The 18291-nt window shown below is 44.2% G+C and overlaps 1 protein-coding gene across 2 annotated transcripts in view; it reads left to right on the top strand.

Moving 5' to 3' along the window:
* Nucleotides 1-18291, top strand: part of ANO2 (anoctamin 2) — a 395453-nt gene that overhangs the window by 312442 nt on the left and 64720 nt on the right. For both annotated transcript variants that reach the window (XM_054444248.1, XM_054444249.2), the window contains one exon: nucleotides 11553-11748. In XM_054444248.1, the coding sequence (XP_054300223.1) occupies nucleotides 11553-11748 (196 nt within the window). The remainder of the gene's footprint in view (nucleotides 1-11552; nucleotides 11749-18291) is intronic.

Genomic DNA, 18291 nt, shown 5'->3' with positions numbered 1-18291 from the left:
CAATAAATAAGTAAATAAATAATAAAAAAACAGGTAAAATAGACTTCTAGCTCTAGTAGTAGTAGGTTAGGATATTTGTAACATCCCATTTTGCTAAAATTTATGAAAAAAATGGATAAATATATTTTTCAATCTTCTCAAAAGCCTCAAAGGGCTGACAGAATAGGAAGTAATACCAGGCTAAAATCTAAAGAAAATGGGAACCAAAGAAACAAATACCTGGGCACTAGAGCTGCTTTTACCTTGAGAACATTTTCCCATCTAGGCAAACCTAGGCTTTGGTTTTGGTGGTTTTATGGGAGCAAGGAGGATAGAAATTAGGGATGATGGATGGCCCCAAATGGGGATTGTAACAGGATGTCCTCATCAAATTAAATCAGAACTCCAAAGGGCTATGTTCAGAGTAAAGATGAAACTGAACTATACACACCCTTTCCCACTTATGAGACTACAGAAAAAAATTGTTATGGATCTAAGCAGAAAAGGGGAAACAAAATTCTGTCCTTAAGAAGTGGCCAGGGGCAATCCCTATTATGGCTTTCTCTCCTGGGTCACCACATAAGACGATCAGGGAACCTCAGGTTGTGAACTTAACCCAGCACTAGTAGGGCTCCCAGGTGCGCAGCAGAAGCAAATACAACCTCTCTCTGTAGGGAAGCATATTTATGCCAGACCTCAAAAAATCACCCAAAAGAATTTTTCAAGGGCAATGAAGAGAACACAGTCAAAAACAACTAATTACTCAAGAAGTTGAAGCACCATGTGAAAGAACCAGTGGGAACAGACAGCAAAGACCAGAGATATTGAAAATACCAGTCACAGGTTAAAACAGAAACCTTAAAAATATACACAAGGAATAAGAAACTATTTTGGAAATTATCTAGCAGATGTGAAAACTAACCAATAAACCTTTATCTGCTAGAAATAAATATATATAGAAATTAACAAAAATATTATTGTTATATATATGATTTTTATATGCCATGTATATATGTGTGTATATATGTTTATACACACACACACACACACACACACACACACACGACCATGGATAGATTTTTTTTTTCTTGAGATGGAATCTGATTCTATCGCCCAGGCTGGAGTGCAGTGGCGCTATCTTGGCTCACTGCAACCTCCGCCCCCCAGGTTCCAGCGATTCTACTGCCTCAACCATGGATAGACTTAACAACAAATTAGACAAAGCTGAAGAGAGAATTTGTAAACTGCAATACAGGCTGGAATAAATTATCCATAATATAGCATAGCGATAAAAAAGATTGGCAATATGGAAGACAGGTTGAAAGAGAACAGGTAATGAATGAGATATAAGGACTGGTGGTTTCCTAATTTGATGCAGAACACCAATCCATAGATTGAAGAATCCTAGTGAAACCCAGGCAGAAAAAGTAAAAATAAATCTGCATCTAGACGCATCATAGTGAAATTATAGAATATATAAGGCACAAGAAAAGTCTCAAAAGCAGCCTCAAATCCAAAGGCAAATTACCTTCAATGGAAAGACACCTGGACTTACAACTGATATTTTATAGCACATTGGAAGTCAGAATACAATGAAATGCCCTCTTCACTTGCTGAAAACAAAACAATTTCTAACTAAGAATTCTATGCCCAAGAAAAATATCATGTAGTGATAAGGATAAAATAAAGATATTTACAGACAAATAGAAACTGAGAGTTTGCTATCAACTGAATCTCTCATTAAAAGAAATTCTAAGAATGTACCTTGGATGTGATCCCATATGGAAGACCATGGTTTTAGAAAGGAATGAAGAACTTTTAAAGTGGTAAATATGTGAGAAAACCTATATGAACCTTGACTGTGAAAATAATAATGCCAATTCTCATGAGGTTAAAAAAGATAGAACTAAACTATATGCAACAATACTATGTAAGTTGGGTGAGCAATAAATAGAACAATAATGTTCTAAGGTCTTTAGATTGTCCAGTCGATAAACTGATTTTAAGATTGATATGGAAGCACAAAGGCTTGAAGGATGGATATGTTACTCTAATTATAAAACTACAATAAGTAAGATAATGTTACATTCTTGTGAGAAGAGATGATTAGACCAATGGAACAAAATAGAAAACCAAGAACCAGATTAATGCAAGTGGCACTGCATATAAGTGGGGGAAAGAATGAACTTCTCAGTAAGTGCTTCTGGGACAGTTGGGTGTCCATACAGAAGAAAATAAAACTGGGCCTTATTCACACCACTCAAAAACATCAATTCTAGGTGTATTTTAAAGATGGACTGTGAAAGGCAAAACAATCGAGTTTTTAAATATATAAGAAAAAAATATTTTCATGACCTTGGGGTAGGGAAGAATTTCTTGAGCAAGATACAAAAAGCACAACCATAATAAAATGCTGGTAAATTCGACTATATTAGAATTAAGAATTTAAGTTCATAAAATACCTAATAAACTCTGTGAGAAGACAAATTATCAGAATGGGATAATATATTTGCAACAACTATAACTCTCAAAGAATTTTTCTTGACATATATAAAGAGTTAAAAAACATGGAAAGCAGTAATTCAGTACAAAATAGGAAAAAGATGAATATGTACTTCACACAAGAGGGAATCCAAATGGCCAATGAGCCTATAAAATGGTACCCAATCTCATTAGTAATCCTGGAAATTCTAATTTAAACCACAATGAGATACCATATATGCCCAAAAGTCTGTCAGTAACAAGTGTTGGAAAAGATATAGATCAAAAGAGCATCTTAAACTCTACTACAGGGAGTATAAGTTGAAGAAACAAAAACACTTTGGATATAGTTTGGCATTATCTAGTGAAACTGAAAGTACATATATCCTGGGGCCCAGAAATTCTACTCCTGGATGTCTGTCTTAGAAAAACTTGTGTACGTGAGCAGCAAAATACATGTGCAAGAACGTCTATGGAAGCCCTGCTTATAATAACCTGGAAACAGTCCAAATGCCTGTCACCACCAGAATGATACATAAATTGGGGCATATTCATACAATTAAATACTACACAGTCATGAAAATGAGCAAACTAATAGCTGTGTATAACATCAAGAGTGAAAAAAACAAGATGAAAGAATATATACAGTTTGATTCTACTCATAGAGAGTTCAGAGACAATACTCAACTATATTGTTTAAGGATGCATACCTCTGTGTTAAAACTATCAAATGAGCAAGAGAATGATTATCATAAAATTCTGCACAGTGATTGGATCCAAAGGAGCAGCAGGGATGGGAGATCATGTATGTGTATGGGGGAGAAGGGAATTCAGAGCTGCTGGCAGTGCTGGTCTGGGCTGTACCGGTGTTTGTTTTATTCATTGTGTGTGTGTGTGTGTGTGTGTGTGTGTGTGTGTAAAATGGATTTTTCTGCATGTTCACAATGAAATTTAAAAAGACACAAAATACATATATTAAATAGGTTGGTCAGGTAAGTTCTCAGTAAGATGACATTTTATCAAGGATCTGGAGGAAGTGGAGGAGCCAGCCACATGGATATTCTAGGGGGAACATTCTGGGCAGAGGAAACAGCAAGAGAAAAAGCCCAAGGGGAGCAATTCCTGACATCAGGAGGGACAGCAAGAAAGAGCCACAGCGTGGCTGGAGCTGAGCACTCTGCAGCGGGGAGTGCAGAGGGGGACACAGTGAGAGAAGTAACGAGGGGCCCTATAGGTAGGGCCCTGGAGGCCACGGTAAGGACATGGACTAATTCTATGTGAGATGAGAACACCTAATAGGAGGTTTTGCGAGGAGTGACATGACCTGACATACATTTCAAAAGGATCATTCTGGCTGCTGGGGTAAGAAAATGCTGGTAGAAAGGCAAGAGTGGGAAGAGGGACATCAAGTAGGAATCTGTTGTGATAATGCAAGAAGTGTGGTGGCCTGGGCAGGGTGAGATTGAAGAGTGTTCAGATGCTGGTTCTACTTTGAAGCTGGACTGAAAGAATTTGATCATGTGGTACAAAACTGAAAAGAAGTCAAGAATGACTCTAAGGCTTTTGTCCTGAGCAGCCCAAAATCTGCAGTTATTCCTTAACTCAGTTGCCCTCATGATGGATATGAGTCTGGAGTTCAGGGAAGACGTCCAGGCTGGAGACCTAATCACTATAGAAGACACTTAAAGTTATAAGATTGCACGAGATCACCAAGAGAATGAGAATAGTTAGAGAAAATGTCCAAGGACCAAGTCCCAGGACACTGATGTGCTGAAGTTTGGGAGCATGAGGAGGAGACAGAAAAGAGAACTGAAAAGGGATAGGGGAGAATAGAGAGTCCCAGAAGTCAAGAAAGCATTTCAAAGGGTCAGGACAATCAGTTGTATCAAATGCCGCTGATAAGTCAGGCAAGGAGAAGACTGAAACTAGGAGCTTATCTGCTGCCTGAGAGAAAAATCTGTATCATCATCATCGTCATCATCATCGTCATCATCATCATCATCATCAACAACAACAACAAATAGATCACTGGACCACCATTCAACAAATACTAAAAACTGGTTCAATGGTGGGTCATCTTGCCAAAGTTCTAAGGTTTTTCTTTTTTCAAAATTCCATTGATACCTCCTAAAGCTAGACTGGAAAGTGGGAATATTTTTATTGTTCACAAATAATACATAACTATCTCTCCTTTGTAAAATCTTCCCTTTCCCAACCCCACCCAACTCCAAATCTTGATATAAATGCAAGATTCTGTATCAGAACCAATAACTAATTGAGAATCTCACTATGCCTGGGGTCCCACAACTGCCACCAGCAAGTTCTGGGAACTGAATCATGTGGACAGGAGCTGGGAGAAGAGTGGTGGGAATGGGGAGAGCCCCCTTTGCACATCACCCTTCACAGTCAGGTGCTCAAGCTTGTCCAGGCTTAAGCTTCCAGACCGGGGGAATTATTAATAGCACTTCTTCTTTACTCTCAAAAGTATTCCAGATTGGACAATACATTATGTTGTTTCCTGCCTATTTGATTTTTAAAAATCCTTATTTGGCACTAACTTGTCCCCATTTCTTTTTCCCACTTAAAAAAAAGCCAATTTTTCTTTATTTTTTAATTTTTAATTTTTTATTATGCTTTAAGTTCTAGGGTACATGTGCACAACGTGCAGGTTTGTTACCTAGGTATACATGCTGCATCTGTTAACTTGTCATTTACATTAGGTATTTCTCCTAATGCTATCCCTCCCCCTGCCCCCCACCCCCTGACAGGCCCCAGTGTGTGATGCTCGCCCTGTGTCCAAGTGTTCTCATTGTTCAGTTCCCACCTATGAGTGAGAACATGCAGTGTTTGCTTTTCTGTCCTTGTGATAGTTTGCTCAGAATGATGGTTTCCAGCTGCATCCATGTCCCTGCAAAGAACATGAACTCATCCATTTTTATGGCTGCATAGTATTCCATGGTGTATATGTGCCACATTTTCTTAATCCAATCTATCACTGATGGACATTTGGGTTGGTTCCAAGTCTTTACTGTTGTGAATAGTGCCGCAAGAAACATACGTGTGCATGTGTCTTTTTAGTAGATTGATTTATAATCCTTTGGGTATATACCCAGTAATGGGATCACTGGGTCAAATGGTATTTCTAGTTCTAGATCCTTGAGGAATCGCCACACTGCCTTCCACAATGGTTGAACTAGTTTACACTCCCACCAACAGTGTAAAAGCATTCCTATTTCTCCACATCCTCTCCAGCATCTGTTGTTTCTTGACTTTTTAATGATCGCCATTCTAACTGGTGTGAGATGGTATCTCATTGTGGTTTTGATTTGCATTTCTCTGATGACCAGTGATGATGAGCATTTTTTCATATGTCTGTTTGCTGCATAAATGTCTTCTTTTGAGAAGTGTCTGTTCATATCCTTTGCACAGTTTTTGATGGGGTTGTTTTTTTCTTGTAAATTTATTTAAGTTCTTTGTAGATTCAGGATATTAGCCCTTTGTCACATGGGTAGATTGCAAAATTTTTCTCCCATTCTGTAGGTTGCCTGTTCACTCTGATGTTTTCTAAAGAAAAAGGACTTAGCATTACCCTAGAACAAGGTGTGGAGCATGAGATGAAGGGGTCAGGGTGGTGCTTAGAAGCAAGTAATTTTCTGTGATAAAGTTAGGGTAAGCCAAAGACACCTACTGTATCTCTCATCTCATTCGTTTCTTCACCCTTATGCTTGAACCTAGGCAGAAGATGCCAGGACCATGGGCATTAGGAAGGTTTCAGGCATGCCAGTCTACCAAGTCAGTTGGGAATGCTTTTCATGGGGTGATGAGAGCAAAGAAATGCCCCAGTGCTATTTCATCTGCCTCCTTGTGTTAGAGGCCAGTATGGACAAAGACGAATTTCCTCTCTCTTTGCCAATCCTGTGTGTTCAGCTAAAGTTTCCTTTTTGAATGGGCCCTCCTGTTTTCTACTTGTAAGCGGGGGATTGTCAGAGGCAATGTCCCTCCTCTAGAGCTAGGTGCCTGAGCTTTCCTCCTGTGCCCCAGATAGTCATTTCCTTACACTTGGATATTGGGAGTCCACCATCAGAAATCCTCCTCCACAGCCTGGATTCTCATTATAGCCCCTTCACTGATCTCCCTATTTGCACACTGCCCCTGACGGATCATCAGCATGCTAACTTTTAAAACCTAAACCAACTCACATCACTCCTCTGCTCAGAACTCTCTGATGGCTTCCCATCTCCTGAGGCGTGGAAGCCAACATCCTCACACTACAGGGCCCCCTCCTGGATGCTTGCCCATCTCCCTCTCCACCTGTCCCCTTGCTCACTCAGTGTCAGCCACTGCCTGTCTGAAACACCCTTCCCTTAAATCCTTCCTTTAGGTCTTTGGTAAAAGGTCACTTTCTCACCTATCTCTTTCCCAACCACCCTATTTTAAATTGCAACCGATCCCTATACCCTGTTTGCCTTCTTTGTCTCCACGGTATTTCTCATGCTGAAGGTACTACATATTTTACCTATTTATTAGTTGATTGTCTATGTTTTCCCACTAGAAGATCCACTCTATGAGGGTAGTGCTTTCTGTTTCCTTTTTCCACTGGAACTGAGACTGGCACAAGGAGGAGCTTAAGACACATTTTATGAATGACTGAATGGGTAAATAAACTAGGTGGATGTCATAGGCAGCGTACTATGTCAATGATGAAGTTGCGAGTGTGTGCGTGCGCCTGTATTTTTATACTTGAGCTACTATTGTGTGCCATGCTGGGGATCAGCAGGGGTTACTTGTGCCTCGTGCATTGCTACTTGCTCCCTCTTCCCTTTTCTGGAAAGTTCTTCCTTCTTATTCTTTCCTCTAAGTCCTTCCCATAGGAAGCCGTTCCAACACTTTTTTCTGTGGAGTTTTCTCTGACTAATCCCCCTGCTCTCTGCTAAGAGCATACCAGAAGCTTGTGAACGGAGGCCTGTGACTCCATCCAGCTGCTACTAGGATCATCTTTGTTGTATGTGTGCAATGATTTTCTCAACTTTGCTTCAGAAGGCAAGTTCCAGAGGGTGGCGAAGAGGTCCCCTCTCTTACCTGTCTCTTTCTTGGCGTCAAGTAGGACTCTGGACTTTGTAGCCTGGGTTATGTTGCATTTTGTTTATGTCCCAGAAGTAAAGTTATGATATTAAAACACCAAAAGCAACAGGAACCATAATAAAATGACCATGTGCCGGGCAGCCAGATCCCCTAGAGCTGCTGACCAGAGAATCTTTACCAAACCAGTTCTACAGGAGGTGCTGCTGTAAAGTGGCTTAAGGCACAGAATGTGGTAAAAGACAAACCTCCTTTTGACCTAGTTGGAAGAGATTGACCACAAACATGGAATATACCCAGCGCAGTGGTTTGCACAATAAGTGGCCAGAAAATATGTATTGAACTTAATAAAGAAAATCAATAATGTGAGCCGGGCATGGTGGCTCATGCTTGTAATCCCAGCACTTTGGGAGGCCGAGGCAGGCGGATCACCTGAGGTCGAGAGTTGGAGACCAGCCTGACCAATATGGAGAAACCCCATCTCTACTAAAAATACAAAAGTAGCCAGGTGTGGTGGCACATGCCTATAATTCCAGCTACTTGGGAGGCTGAGGCAGGAGAATCGCTTGAACCAGGGAGGCAGAGGTTGCGGTGAGCCGAGATCACACCATTGCACTCCAGCCTAGGCAACGAGTGAAACTCTATCTCAAACAAAAAAAGAAAAAGAAAATCAATAATGTAACCACAAGTGGTGGAAATAGTACTAGATTTAGTGCTGGAAAACCTGGGTTCTAATGTCAAGATGGGATTGTAGACTTTGGAACCATGGAGCAGGGTTCAAATCCTAAATCATTATTAAATCTCATCTATTAAAGGCATATCTTGCATGGTAGTTAAAATAATCAGTGCTGGGAGGCCGAGGCGGGCAGATCATGAGGCTAGGAGATCGAGACCATCCTGGCTAACACGATGAAACCCCATCTCTACTAAAAATACAAAAAATTAGCCAGGAGTGGTGGCAGGTGCCTGTAGCCCCAGCTACTTGGGAGGCTGAGGCAGGAGAATGGCATGAACCCAGGAGGCGGAGCTTGCAGTGAGCCCAGATCGCACCACTGCACTCCAACCTGGGTGACAGAGTGAGACTCCGTCTCAAAAAAAAAAAAAAGTATGAGTGCTAGTGAAGATATGCATCGAGTAAAGACATCTAGAAGGCACAAATGGTTCAGCTGGTATTGATGATGTTATCACCATTAACATCTCAGCTCTGCCATATACCCTCTAGACCTTGGATCAATCACATTGTTGCCTCTTGGGCTTCAGTTTCCTTATGTATGAGACTAAAGACTGGACATAGATGATTCCTAAATGCTAAGATTTTAAAATTTCTACCATGATCCAGAAGAGTAGCATTGTAGTCCACACCTTATGGACTTCAGCAAATCGCATCACTTTTCCATGCCCGTTTCTTCATCTCCAAAATGGTCACTTGAATGGGTTGGTGCTCTGCAAGTTCCTGCAGCTCGAAAGCTCTGTGAATCTTGAGATGCTCTGGGAAACACCAAACGAGAGGTTCAGAGCTTGATTTCTATAGTGGGATAGGAAATTAAGACCAGAGAAGGTAAACCTGCAAAGAACCAGAGAGCTGAAGTGAGGTGTGCCAGGGGTGGAACTAGGGAGGAAAGGAGGGTGGGAAAGAAGGCTTTTCTAGATAAGTAGAACAGTGCTCCTTGAATTTGAAAAAGAATTCTGTTAAAATGCAGGTTCCAGGTCAGTAGGTCTGGAGTTGTGCTTGAGATTCTGCATTTCAGTCAGGCTTCCAGCTGATGCAGCTGGTCCTTGGACCACATTTTGAGTAGCAAAGAATGTTCTTCCTTCTCTAGTTTAGCAGCTGGGCCTCTTAGAGAAGAACAGAAGCTGATCTTCTCCCCACGTCTTCCTTCATGTCCCTCCCACAAGACCCTAAACAAAGGACGTGTTTGCCATTGTTTTTTTTTCCCCTAGTCCGTCTCCCAATCCCAACCCCAAATACACACACACGTACACACACACACATTCACTCACTCCTCAATACCCTCACCTCCCCAGCCTCATCAATACTTTCATCACTGGTCTTCACTGCAAAAGTGATTTTTGGGGAAAAGAATCTCACACCACATTTTCTGGGCCCTTACTATCTGGCAGTGACAATCCCAGAGGAATGGGAAGTGAAAATGTCTACGTTGTTGGAGAGGGGTGATGTCATGTCCAGGTTTTCCCAGTTACACGGTAGTAGTCCCTACTTAGTCCTGAAGGCTGGTGTTTCTGCCGCTCCCCACCCCCACCCTGCAGCAGAAGAGGGGCCTCACACAGAGTGTTTTTCCCATCTAACCTCTCCTCTCCCCACACCCACACACACCCAAACACACACAGCCTTCCTCTACCCAGAGAATGCCACCTTTCTGCCTTCCTTACCAAGGGCTTCTTTTTCACAGCATGGCCCATAGGGCAATTACTGGTATTTTTTGAAGCCCACCAGGATAAAGAGCTGAGTCTGCCACCAGCACACCCCAGGTACCCCCCAGAGGTCTGAAAACATCCATACCTGGACACATCTGCAACCCATTGGCAAGCCACTAGAGTGTCATTCACCCTGCTTGCAAAGCACTGCCCAAGCCAGAGGCCCCCACTTCCCCTCCCCTTTCCTCCTGTGCCTCTCCTCCCCTCCTCTTACCCCCCCCTTCCTGCCTCCCTCCCCGTGTGTGTGTGTGTGTGTGTGTGTGTGTGTGTAGTCCAGCACAGTGTGTGTGTGTAGTCCAGCACAGTGTGTGTGTGTAGTCCAGCACAGTGTGTGTGTGTAGTCCAGCACAGCTTATTTTTTCAGGGAGCCTTCCACCTGCCGTTTTCTCTCCCCACGTTTTCTATTTAGTCCTTCATAGCCAGTGCCCATTCTCTGTCCTGCAGAGGAAATAGGACCTGAACAGCTTCCTTTACAGAAAGAGTCCTAAGAAGGAAAGCTTCTTTCTTGAAGAAGTCTTGACTTGACTGAAGCAAATTAGAATTTGCTCTGAGCGGGGCATGCACCTAGCAGTTGTCTCTCCTTCTTCTATCCCCTCTAAGAGGCTTACTCAGGGCACTTGCTTCTCATAGCATCCTTGTGCTTCCTGGAAATGATCCTTCCTTGGTTACAATGGGGACAGGAGGGGACATGGGGACAGAAGAAGGAAGAGGGGCTGTTGGGCAGATCTAGGTCTAAGAGAGTCCTTTATTATTCTTAGGTTCTAGAGAGAGGAAATGAGGGGAACCCTTAGAGGTCACATGGCTATAACCCTCCTTTTGGAGCACAGCAGCTAGACATTTCTGTACCAAATGAGGAATCTGAGTCCTCCATTTCAAGTCACCTAGTAGAGAAATCTTACAGTGATATTTTGTTCATCTTGAGGACTGAGATTCCTAAAATCTCACTCCTGATGTATTCCCTCTTTTCTCCTTTGAGCAACCTTCTTGCCTCTACTTATCAAGCTGTAACTCATCCCTTCTCAGCTCAGATACCTTCAATTGCTTTCTATTTCTACTCATGAAAACTCCATTTTAAATCCCACTGTCTCCACAAACTATTCCCTGACCACTCAAATTTACTTTCTCCCGTGTACTTGGAGTTCCTTCAGCAATTATACTCTTCATTTAGCACTTAATACATTCTTGGGCATTATTTACTATGGTTTATTTAAAAGGAGTTCATGTTATCTCTTTAGAAGATCAAAAGCTCCCTAATGAAAGAAATTGCATCATGTGTGTTGAACACTCCACAGGGTCCAGCATGTTCATCCTTATTGTGTGTGTGTGTGACAAATCATTTGGAATCTGACAAAAATTAAGACATCCTCCCCTGGAAAATGCACCTCCACTCAGAACTCTGCCTAAAAATTTGTTACCCACCCAAATATTCCAGACTAATAATATCTGGAATCCCTTGTTACCCAACAAAAGATTCCAGATTAATAATATCTGATAACAGCAAATGGTACTGTTGGCAGAGCAAATAGTAGGTGCTCAGTAATTGCCTGCTGATGTGTACTTCTCTCTGTTTTCCCCAGATTGCCCTGACATTCTCAGTCGTCTTTGGGGTGATTGTGTATCGAATAACAACTGCAGCCGCTCTGTCTCTCAATAAGGCTACACGCTCCAATGTCCGGGTGACAGTGACAGCAACAGCAGTCATCATCAACCTCGTGGTCATCCTCATCCTGGACGAGATCTACGGTGCTGTGGCCAAGTGGCTCACCAAAATTGGTACTGTGTCACCGAGCCTTCTGGCTGTCCTAGGCCCTCTTTAAGTCAATGTGTGCAAGGCTTTTGGTGATAATGACCCAAAATAAAAAAAATGGGACAGGGACAGGATGCTTTGTACAGTGCATTTTAATTAGAGGAATGGAGAAGTGCAATGTGTGTGTATTTGTAGGGCTGTCAAAGGGCTTTCTCTAAAGGTGGGAATCCTTCCTGTAATGTTCTTGATCAAGTCCTCTGGCCTGTGTTGATTGCCTCATGTGACAGGACACTCACTATCCCCTAAGGATAAACCGTGGGGTCTGTTCTTTTTAGCCTAACCTGGGAAGCAAGGCAGACTCAAGACTTCCTGTTAAAAATTAGAGCTTTAGCTCTCATTTTCCCAGCAGCATCTATAAAGTTGAGGAAAGCCTCTTGATACTTGAGCCCAAGAGGGTCTTATTGGTCTTATCTATCCCTGTATTGTCAGAGGCCCCAGAAAATCCACACATTCCCCAGGCACTGAGTAGACTTCAAAGAGGCATATCAGACTTCCCAAGCTTCAAGCCAGTGAGAAAAATGCAATGGCCTCAATATTCAGACGTGTCATTTGAGCTGCAAGCTGCTGTTGCCTGAGCACCACATCTTGGCATTTGGCATTCATGCTTATTGGATGGGGGAGGCTGACAGTCAAGACCCTGTCTCATTGTATTTATTCTGGGTGGCCTGGATTCATCCCTTCACTCTCTGAATGTAGGGATTTCCCTCTCTGACCCTACTGACGAGGAGTCCCAGCTTCTTGTTAACCTCATATGGAGGTTGTATTCATGGTACGTATGATGTCTTTAATTCACGGACCCTTGATAGGATAACCACCTCCTCAAGAGCCTTCTCCTGATGACTGGAGAATTCCAGAAAGTTGCTCTGTCTGTGCCTTTCCCCTGCTTGGCCTCTACTGTAACACTATCCATGGTGAGCACTGTGCTTTGACTTCTGCATTGCTATCGGCAGCTTACCATCCTCAGGGGCAGCTCTGCTCTTTCCAGGCATGTGCATATTTATGAATGTTGTCTGTGTTTCTTCATAAGCATCTTGAGAAAAATAAGCAGAGAATTTTAATTCAGCATATTTAATGATAGACAGGATTCTATGGAAGCACTTTGGAAGAACATCCAACACTCCTGGGGACTCAGGAGGCTTTGGAGGGAGAGGCATTTAACTGGAGAGCCCGGAGATAAGTGAGAGTCAGATAGGCATGCGTATAGGGAGGAGGGGATGGGCAGGAGGAGAGGAAGAGTCCTGGCAAAGGAAACCCAGTGAGAAACACGGCACTGAAGGGAGTGATCAGATCCCTGGGGTCAGGAAAGGCATGCAGGAAAGTGGCAAATGAGCCACTTGGGTGGTTGGGAGAGTCTTGGTCAAGCTAAACACCAGTGGAGCAGGAGCTGAGCTCAGCGTATGGGAGAAAGAAAGCATGAAGCATGCGCAGGATGCCAGGGGAGCCCAGTGCCGGGGCTCTACATCCAGGGCATGATGGAGTGGGAAACTGGGCTGATGGAGTTGACCAGCATGTGTTTTTTTGTTTTGTTTTGCTTTTTGATGGTAAATCTAAAATGCCAGGCTGAGGACTCTGATTTTTTTCCTAGACAATGGAAAAGTGTTTGCTGGAGTTCCCAGGGGCATTCAGCCATAAACAGTAGCATCTTCCTGGCCTGATTACTGAACCAGCTGAGAAATTAGATCAAGGCAAGAGTAGACAAAGCCAAAATATCAGCTGTAAAACTGAGAAAGGCTACATGGGAGGTAGTAGCTTAGGAAGAGAGCCAAATAGACATTCTCTCTCCGTGGCAGGCAGCAGTGGATGGGCCAGCCCTGTGAACTTAGAACTTGGAGAGGCACAGAAGAACACCTGCTTCCTGCAGGCCGTTTGCTCCCCTCCAAGGAAGGGCAGAAAAAGAGGCTAGGCAAGGAATGCCAGCGTCCTCTTCCAGACTCAACAATAAGATAAGCTACTCCTCCTTCTCTTACCCAAGAGGAGAAATGGTTGAGCTGGGGGAAGACAAGCTGAGGCTTTACAACTAATTATGCTCCCACCGCGTGGAGGAAACATCAAGAGTAGAAATAAATGTCCCCTACCCGCTCCATGTGGTCATCATCTGGCACCACTGAAGTTTTTTTTAAGAGTATGGCATGACGGGAGCTGTCTGCAAAATTACTTAGCAGGGAAATAGGATGTGACAGAATAGGGAGAGGTAGGAGATCCAGTGTAAAGGGTATTGCTGAGGGTGTGAGCAGGAAGTAGGGAAAAGAGGGACAAGAAGTCAATGGTGATGTAGACCTTTCTTCTTCCTGTTCATTTGTGTTACATTATCTCACTTTTCTTGCATTGCTCTAGATAGTGGTAAAGATGAAAGACAGAGTTGGCAACAATAGAAAACTCATTAATAAGTATTCAGTGAGTATTTCCCATATGCAAGGCGGGGCCTTAACTCTTCTGTTTAAAACCATAAATAAAATGGGCTGTAACAGAGCTTTCACATCATGAGCTGTGTTCACTGTTTCTACTGGCACACCCTCCTTGCCCAGACCAAAGCGGCTACCCTGGGCTGTTAAATCAATGTGCAGGACTCCATAGGAAAGTCTGTGCCCTGGAAAGGAGATAAAATCCTAACAAGTACATTTTGCTCTCTCTGAGAGTGATACTCATAAAGTATTTTTAAACTTAAAATAAAATTTGTAACTCCATTTCATCTTCACAAAAACCGCATGGCCAGCAAGGGAAGTATTATACCCTCACTTCACTAAGGTTCAGACTCAAATTCTACCTCTAAAATGTGAATCTCTTTTGTGTGACTTTGATGTCAGTTTCTCACCATCTGTACTGAAGTGGTGTGTTGGGTCTCCATCAGGAACCCCAGCGAGCATTGTTCTGGGGCATTGCTTTTGTCTACCTTAGATTGGGTACCCCAGAGGGCTCAGAGAGGGACCGCTGAATTTGAGAATCCAGTGGAAAGAAGCTTTGAGCTCTAGACCTGGCTCCTTCTCCTCCCCCAACTGTGTGGCAGTGGGTATCAGGGAACTTTTTTGGGCAAAGATTTCCTGATCCTTCCTTCATCATATTCCTCCTGTCCTCTGGTCATCCCCTCTGTCTGGATGGTTTTCACAGCCTAATGCCTATGCCATTGTCCTCAGCCTCTTTCAATGGGCCTCCAGCTTGGAAATCCCCATCCAGCCACCCTGTCCCGAACAGTGGGTTTGGGGACATTGCTCCCAGTCAGCATCCTCAGACAGCTTCCCTTGGTCCTAGAGCACCTATGGTTAGCATTTCAATCTTTCAGCTACTTTCTTCCCACTGTGCTTCTCCACCCCAACTGACCCACTCAGCTCATGGTCACCCTAGCCTCCCTGTGTTTTCCCACCCCGGCCTTGCTCATGCTGCTGTGACTGCCAAAACGACCTCAGTGACCCTCCTTCAAAGGGCTTCTCGAGGGCTCCTCCTTTGTAAATCTTCTTCTGGCCTCTCAGCTGTCAGTGGTCATCCTCCCACTTCCAGACTCCCCGGGCACACACCCTCTGTTTCTGGGTTCATCCATCAGCTGTTGATGGAGTGCTTGCTCTGTGCCAGGCACAGTTCTGGAAACACAGCAAAGACAAGTGACAAGGTCCCTGCTCTCATTTTGCTTTCACTGTGGCCAGGGAAAGATGGACAGCAAGCAGGGCCATTCCACAGAATGTGAGGAAGGTGTGATGAGATAGACAGTGGTCTGGGGCTGTGCACTCTGGGGGAGTTGGTCAGGAAAGGTCTTTCAAGGTGGTAACTTTATAGCTGAGACCCGGATGGCAGGAGGGAGCAACCCACAAAAAGATCTAGAAGGAGAACTCTTAGGAAGATGGAACAGTAAAGGCAAAGCCTGCAGACTAAGGCTAAGCTTGGAGACTCTTATCCACACTATTCATTGGATGCTGATCAGGTGCTGTCCGATCTTACCGCGTCGCACATATATGTGTGTTCCCAGTGTTAGAATAGACTAGGCTCTGCTGGGGTAATAAATTCATCTCAATATCTTGGTTGCATCACATAAAGTCATCTGTGTTCTTGCTCAGCCCACCTATCTAGTGCGATCAGGCAGAGGTCTCTGCTGCACACAATTGCTCAGGGACCCAGACTGATGGGGGCTGCTGTGGACACCATGTCAGGGAAAGACAGCTGGAGAGTTGACTGGGGCTGTTAAATGCTTCAGCCTCCAAGTGTCGTCATTCACCCCGTCTGCTCACAGATCACTGGCTAGAATCAGCCTAATTATGAAGAACTTGGAAAATGTGTGAAAGTACATGGTCATTCCGTAAGCAGGAAAAGTCTCTGTCACTTGCTCCCAACCAGGCTGCAAGGCTCTTGAGAACAGTGACCCTGTCTTTCGTTTATTTTTGTTTCCTGCACAGTGCCTGGCCCATGGCAGATCTTAGCACATTTTTGTCAATGCAGTTATTGGTGAAATACATCTCTCTCTTCATTCATGCATGCAAAAAGACATTTTTCAAGGAATGCCCATAGGCTAGGTGTCTTTTAAGTCACAGTAGAGGCTACAGTGAGCATTTATGTATTCCTTATTTCACCTCTGTCTGCCTACAGAAGGATGTGATCTTATTGAGATGAATAAGGCCAATGCAAAGCTGACACAATGGGATAGTGACTGAAAGAGGCACCAAGAGTATCAGGAGACTTGAAGTTTCCTTAATGGCCAAGAATACCCACACTAACAGAGATGGTCCCACAAAGTAGGTCCCAGCAGTATCCCCACAGGCAGAGATACGGTTACAGGGTTCCCCCAGGCTCCACAAGGACATAAAGCTATGGATAATGCCACCTAATGGAATGAGAAGTCTGCCAGGCTTAAGACTTCCTTTGCCATTCTCACGCTGGGTTTAACACCCGCTTGGCTTCCTGCCCCAGATCTCTTGATAGTTGAGGAGGCTGTGAGTATGCTCTTTGCTCACCAGGTGCAAACAGCTGGTGTCAGTAACCCCAATAAGTCCCCAAGTGTTTCCCACAGGGCTGAGTAATGGAAGACCAGTTTCCTGGGAGCATCCCTCAAGAGGCTGAGGTGTCAGGCCTAAATGAGGTCCATTCTTGCTGCAAAAATGTATCACAGAAGGCAAGATTTGTTAATTTCCTTGAGAATGATATCTACCACTAGCAGCAGTGTCAGATAAAAACAGGGATTGTCCCCCTGGCTGCCATAGCAATACTCAGGAGCTTAGATGCAAGGCATGCTGGAATCTGGAGGCAACACAGCACTGGTGAGGCAGGACTGAGCTGAACCCTGGGGTGGTGGGAAGGGGGCTTTCTAGGGAATGCATTTGGAGCTGTGTCCTAGAGGGAGCCTGGCTGGCCAAGACACAGTGTACAGAGTGTGTTGCCAGTGTCAGCAGGCATCAGTATTGGAGTTTGAGTGCTGCGGGGGTAGGATTCCAGTGTACGGGTGGGACAAAGTCTCTTAGTCCCCAGTGATCCATTCACTCCAGGAGGGGATACAGGTGGTGGCTGTAGAGAAAGGGTCCAGGTCCTAGGGGAGGAAGCAGGCAAAATCTGGGCAGGTCACTGGGCCTCTGGACATACAGCAAACAGGACAGGGCTGCAGCATGGTAGGAGGATAAGGCGGGAGGCAAGAAGAAAGAGCAATGGAGCTGACTGGTGCAAAGTGTGCTTCCTCCTCGGGTCAGGACCCAGGGGGGTATTGTGACTTTGAGCCCTACACCTGGGAGCAGGAAAACTATAGGATCTTAGCCTAACCAACATAGGCAGTGGTCAGGCTTGGCCTGGAAAGGCAGCCTGTCTGTACTCTAGCTTTGGAGAATTCTTCAAATAGGAGGCAGGATGGAGGAGGCACGGCTGATGGCAGGCTTCTAGGCTGAATACTCAAAATGCTGTTGGCTTGCTACCTCCTTTTCCCTCTTGTCTTTTCTTTCAAAACTCTGTGCGGAATGCTGGCTGGCGTATGGTGTGGTGCACTTCATCCCTCCCTTGCCGTCCAACCTCTCCAAGTCACAGGGTTGGGCTCATTGTAGTTGCTTGAAAAAAGAGTATTAGTCAAGTCAAGGTTTTAATGAAAATGCTTGGGAGGTGCTTAGACATTGTTGATAGCCCACTCCTGAGTGTCACTGCCCCAGATGCTCCTGAAGCGTCACTGCCCCAGATGCTCCTGAAGCGGGGCCAGGGATGGGAGTGAAAGGAGGGATGGGGAAAGGCCGTGAGTTCCATTGAGGGCCCACCTCATACCAATACTGGTTTGCATACTTTGCCCCACATTATGACAGTAACACTGGGAATGGGTCATTTCTTTGATTTTACTTACGAGAAGGCTGAAGAGGTTTAGAAACTTGACTGAAGCATACAGTTAGTAGTGTGCATGAGTGTGTGTTGATGCACACCCTGCTTACCCTATATCTCACACACATGCACACACTTGCACACACACATGCATGCACGTATGTGCGCACACACACACACACTGCTTACCCTGTACCAAACATTGTTCTAAGCACTTTACATATATCAGTATGTTTAATCCT

The sequence above is a fragment of the Pongo pygmaeus genome, chromosome 10, assembly GCF_028885625.2.
Source record: "Pongo pygmaeus isolate AG05252 chromosome 10, NHGRI_mPonPyg2-v2.0_pri, whole genome shotgun sequence".
NCBI classification, from domain to species: Eukaryota; Metazoa; Chordata; class Mammalia; order Primates; family Hominidae; genus Pongo; species Pongo pygmaeus.
Note: the sequence above shows the minus strand (reverse complement) of the source record. Positions and strands in the feature narration are given on the sequence as shown.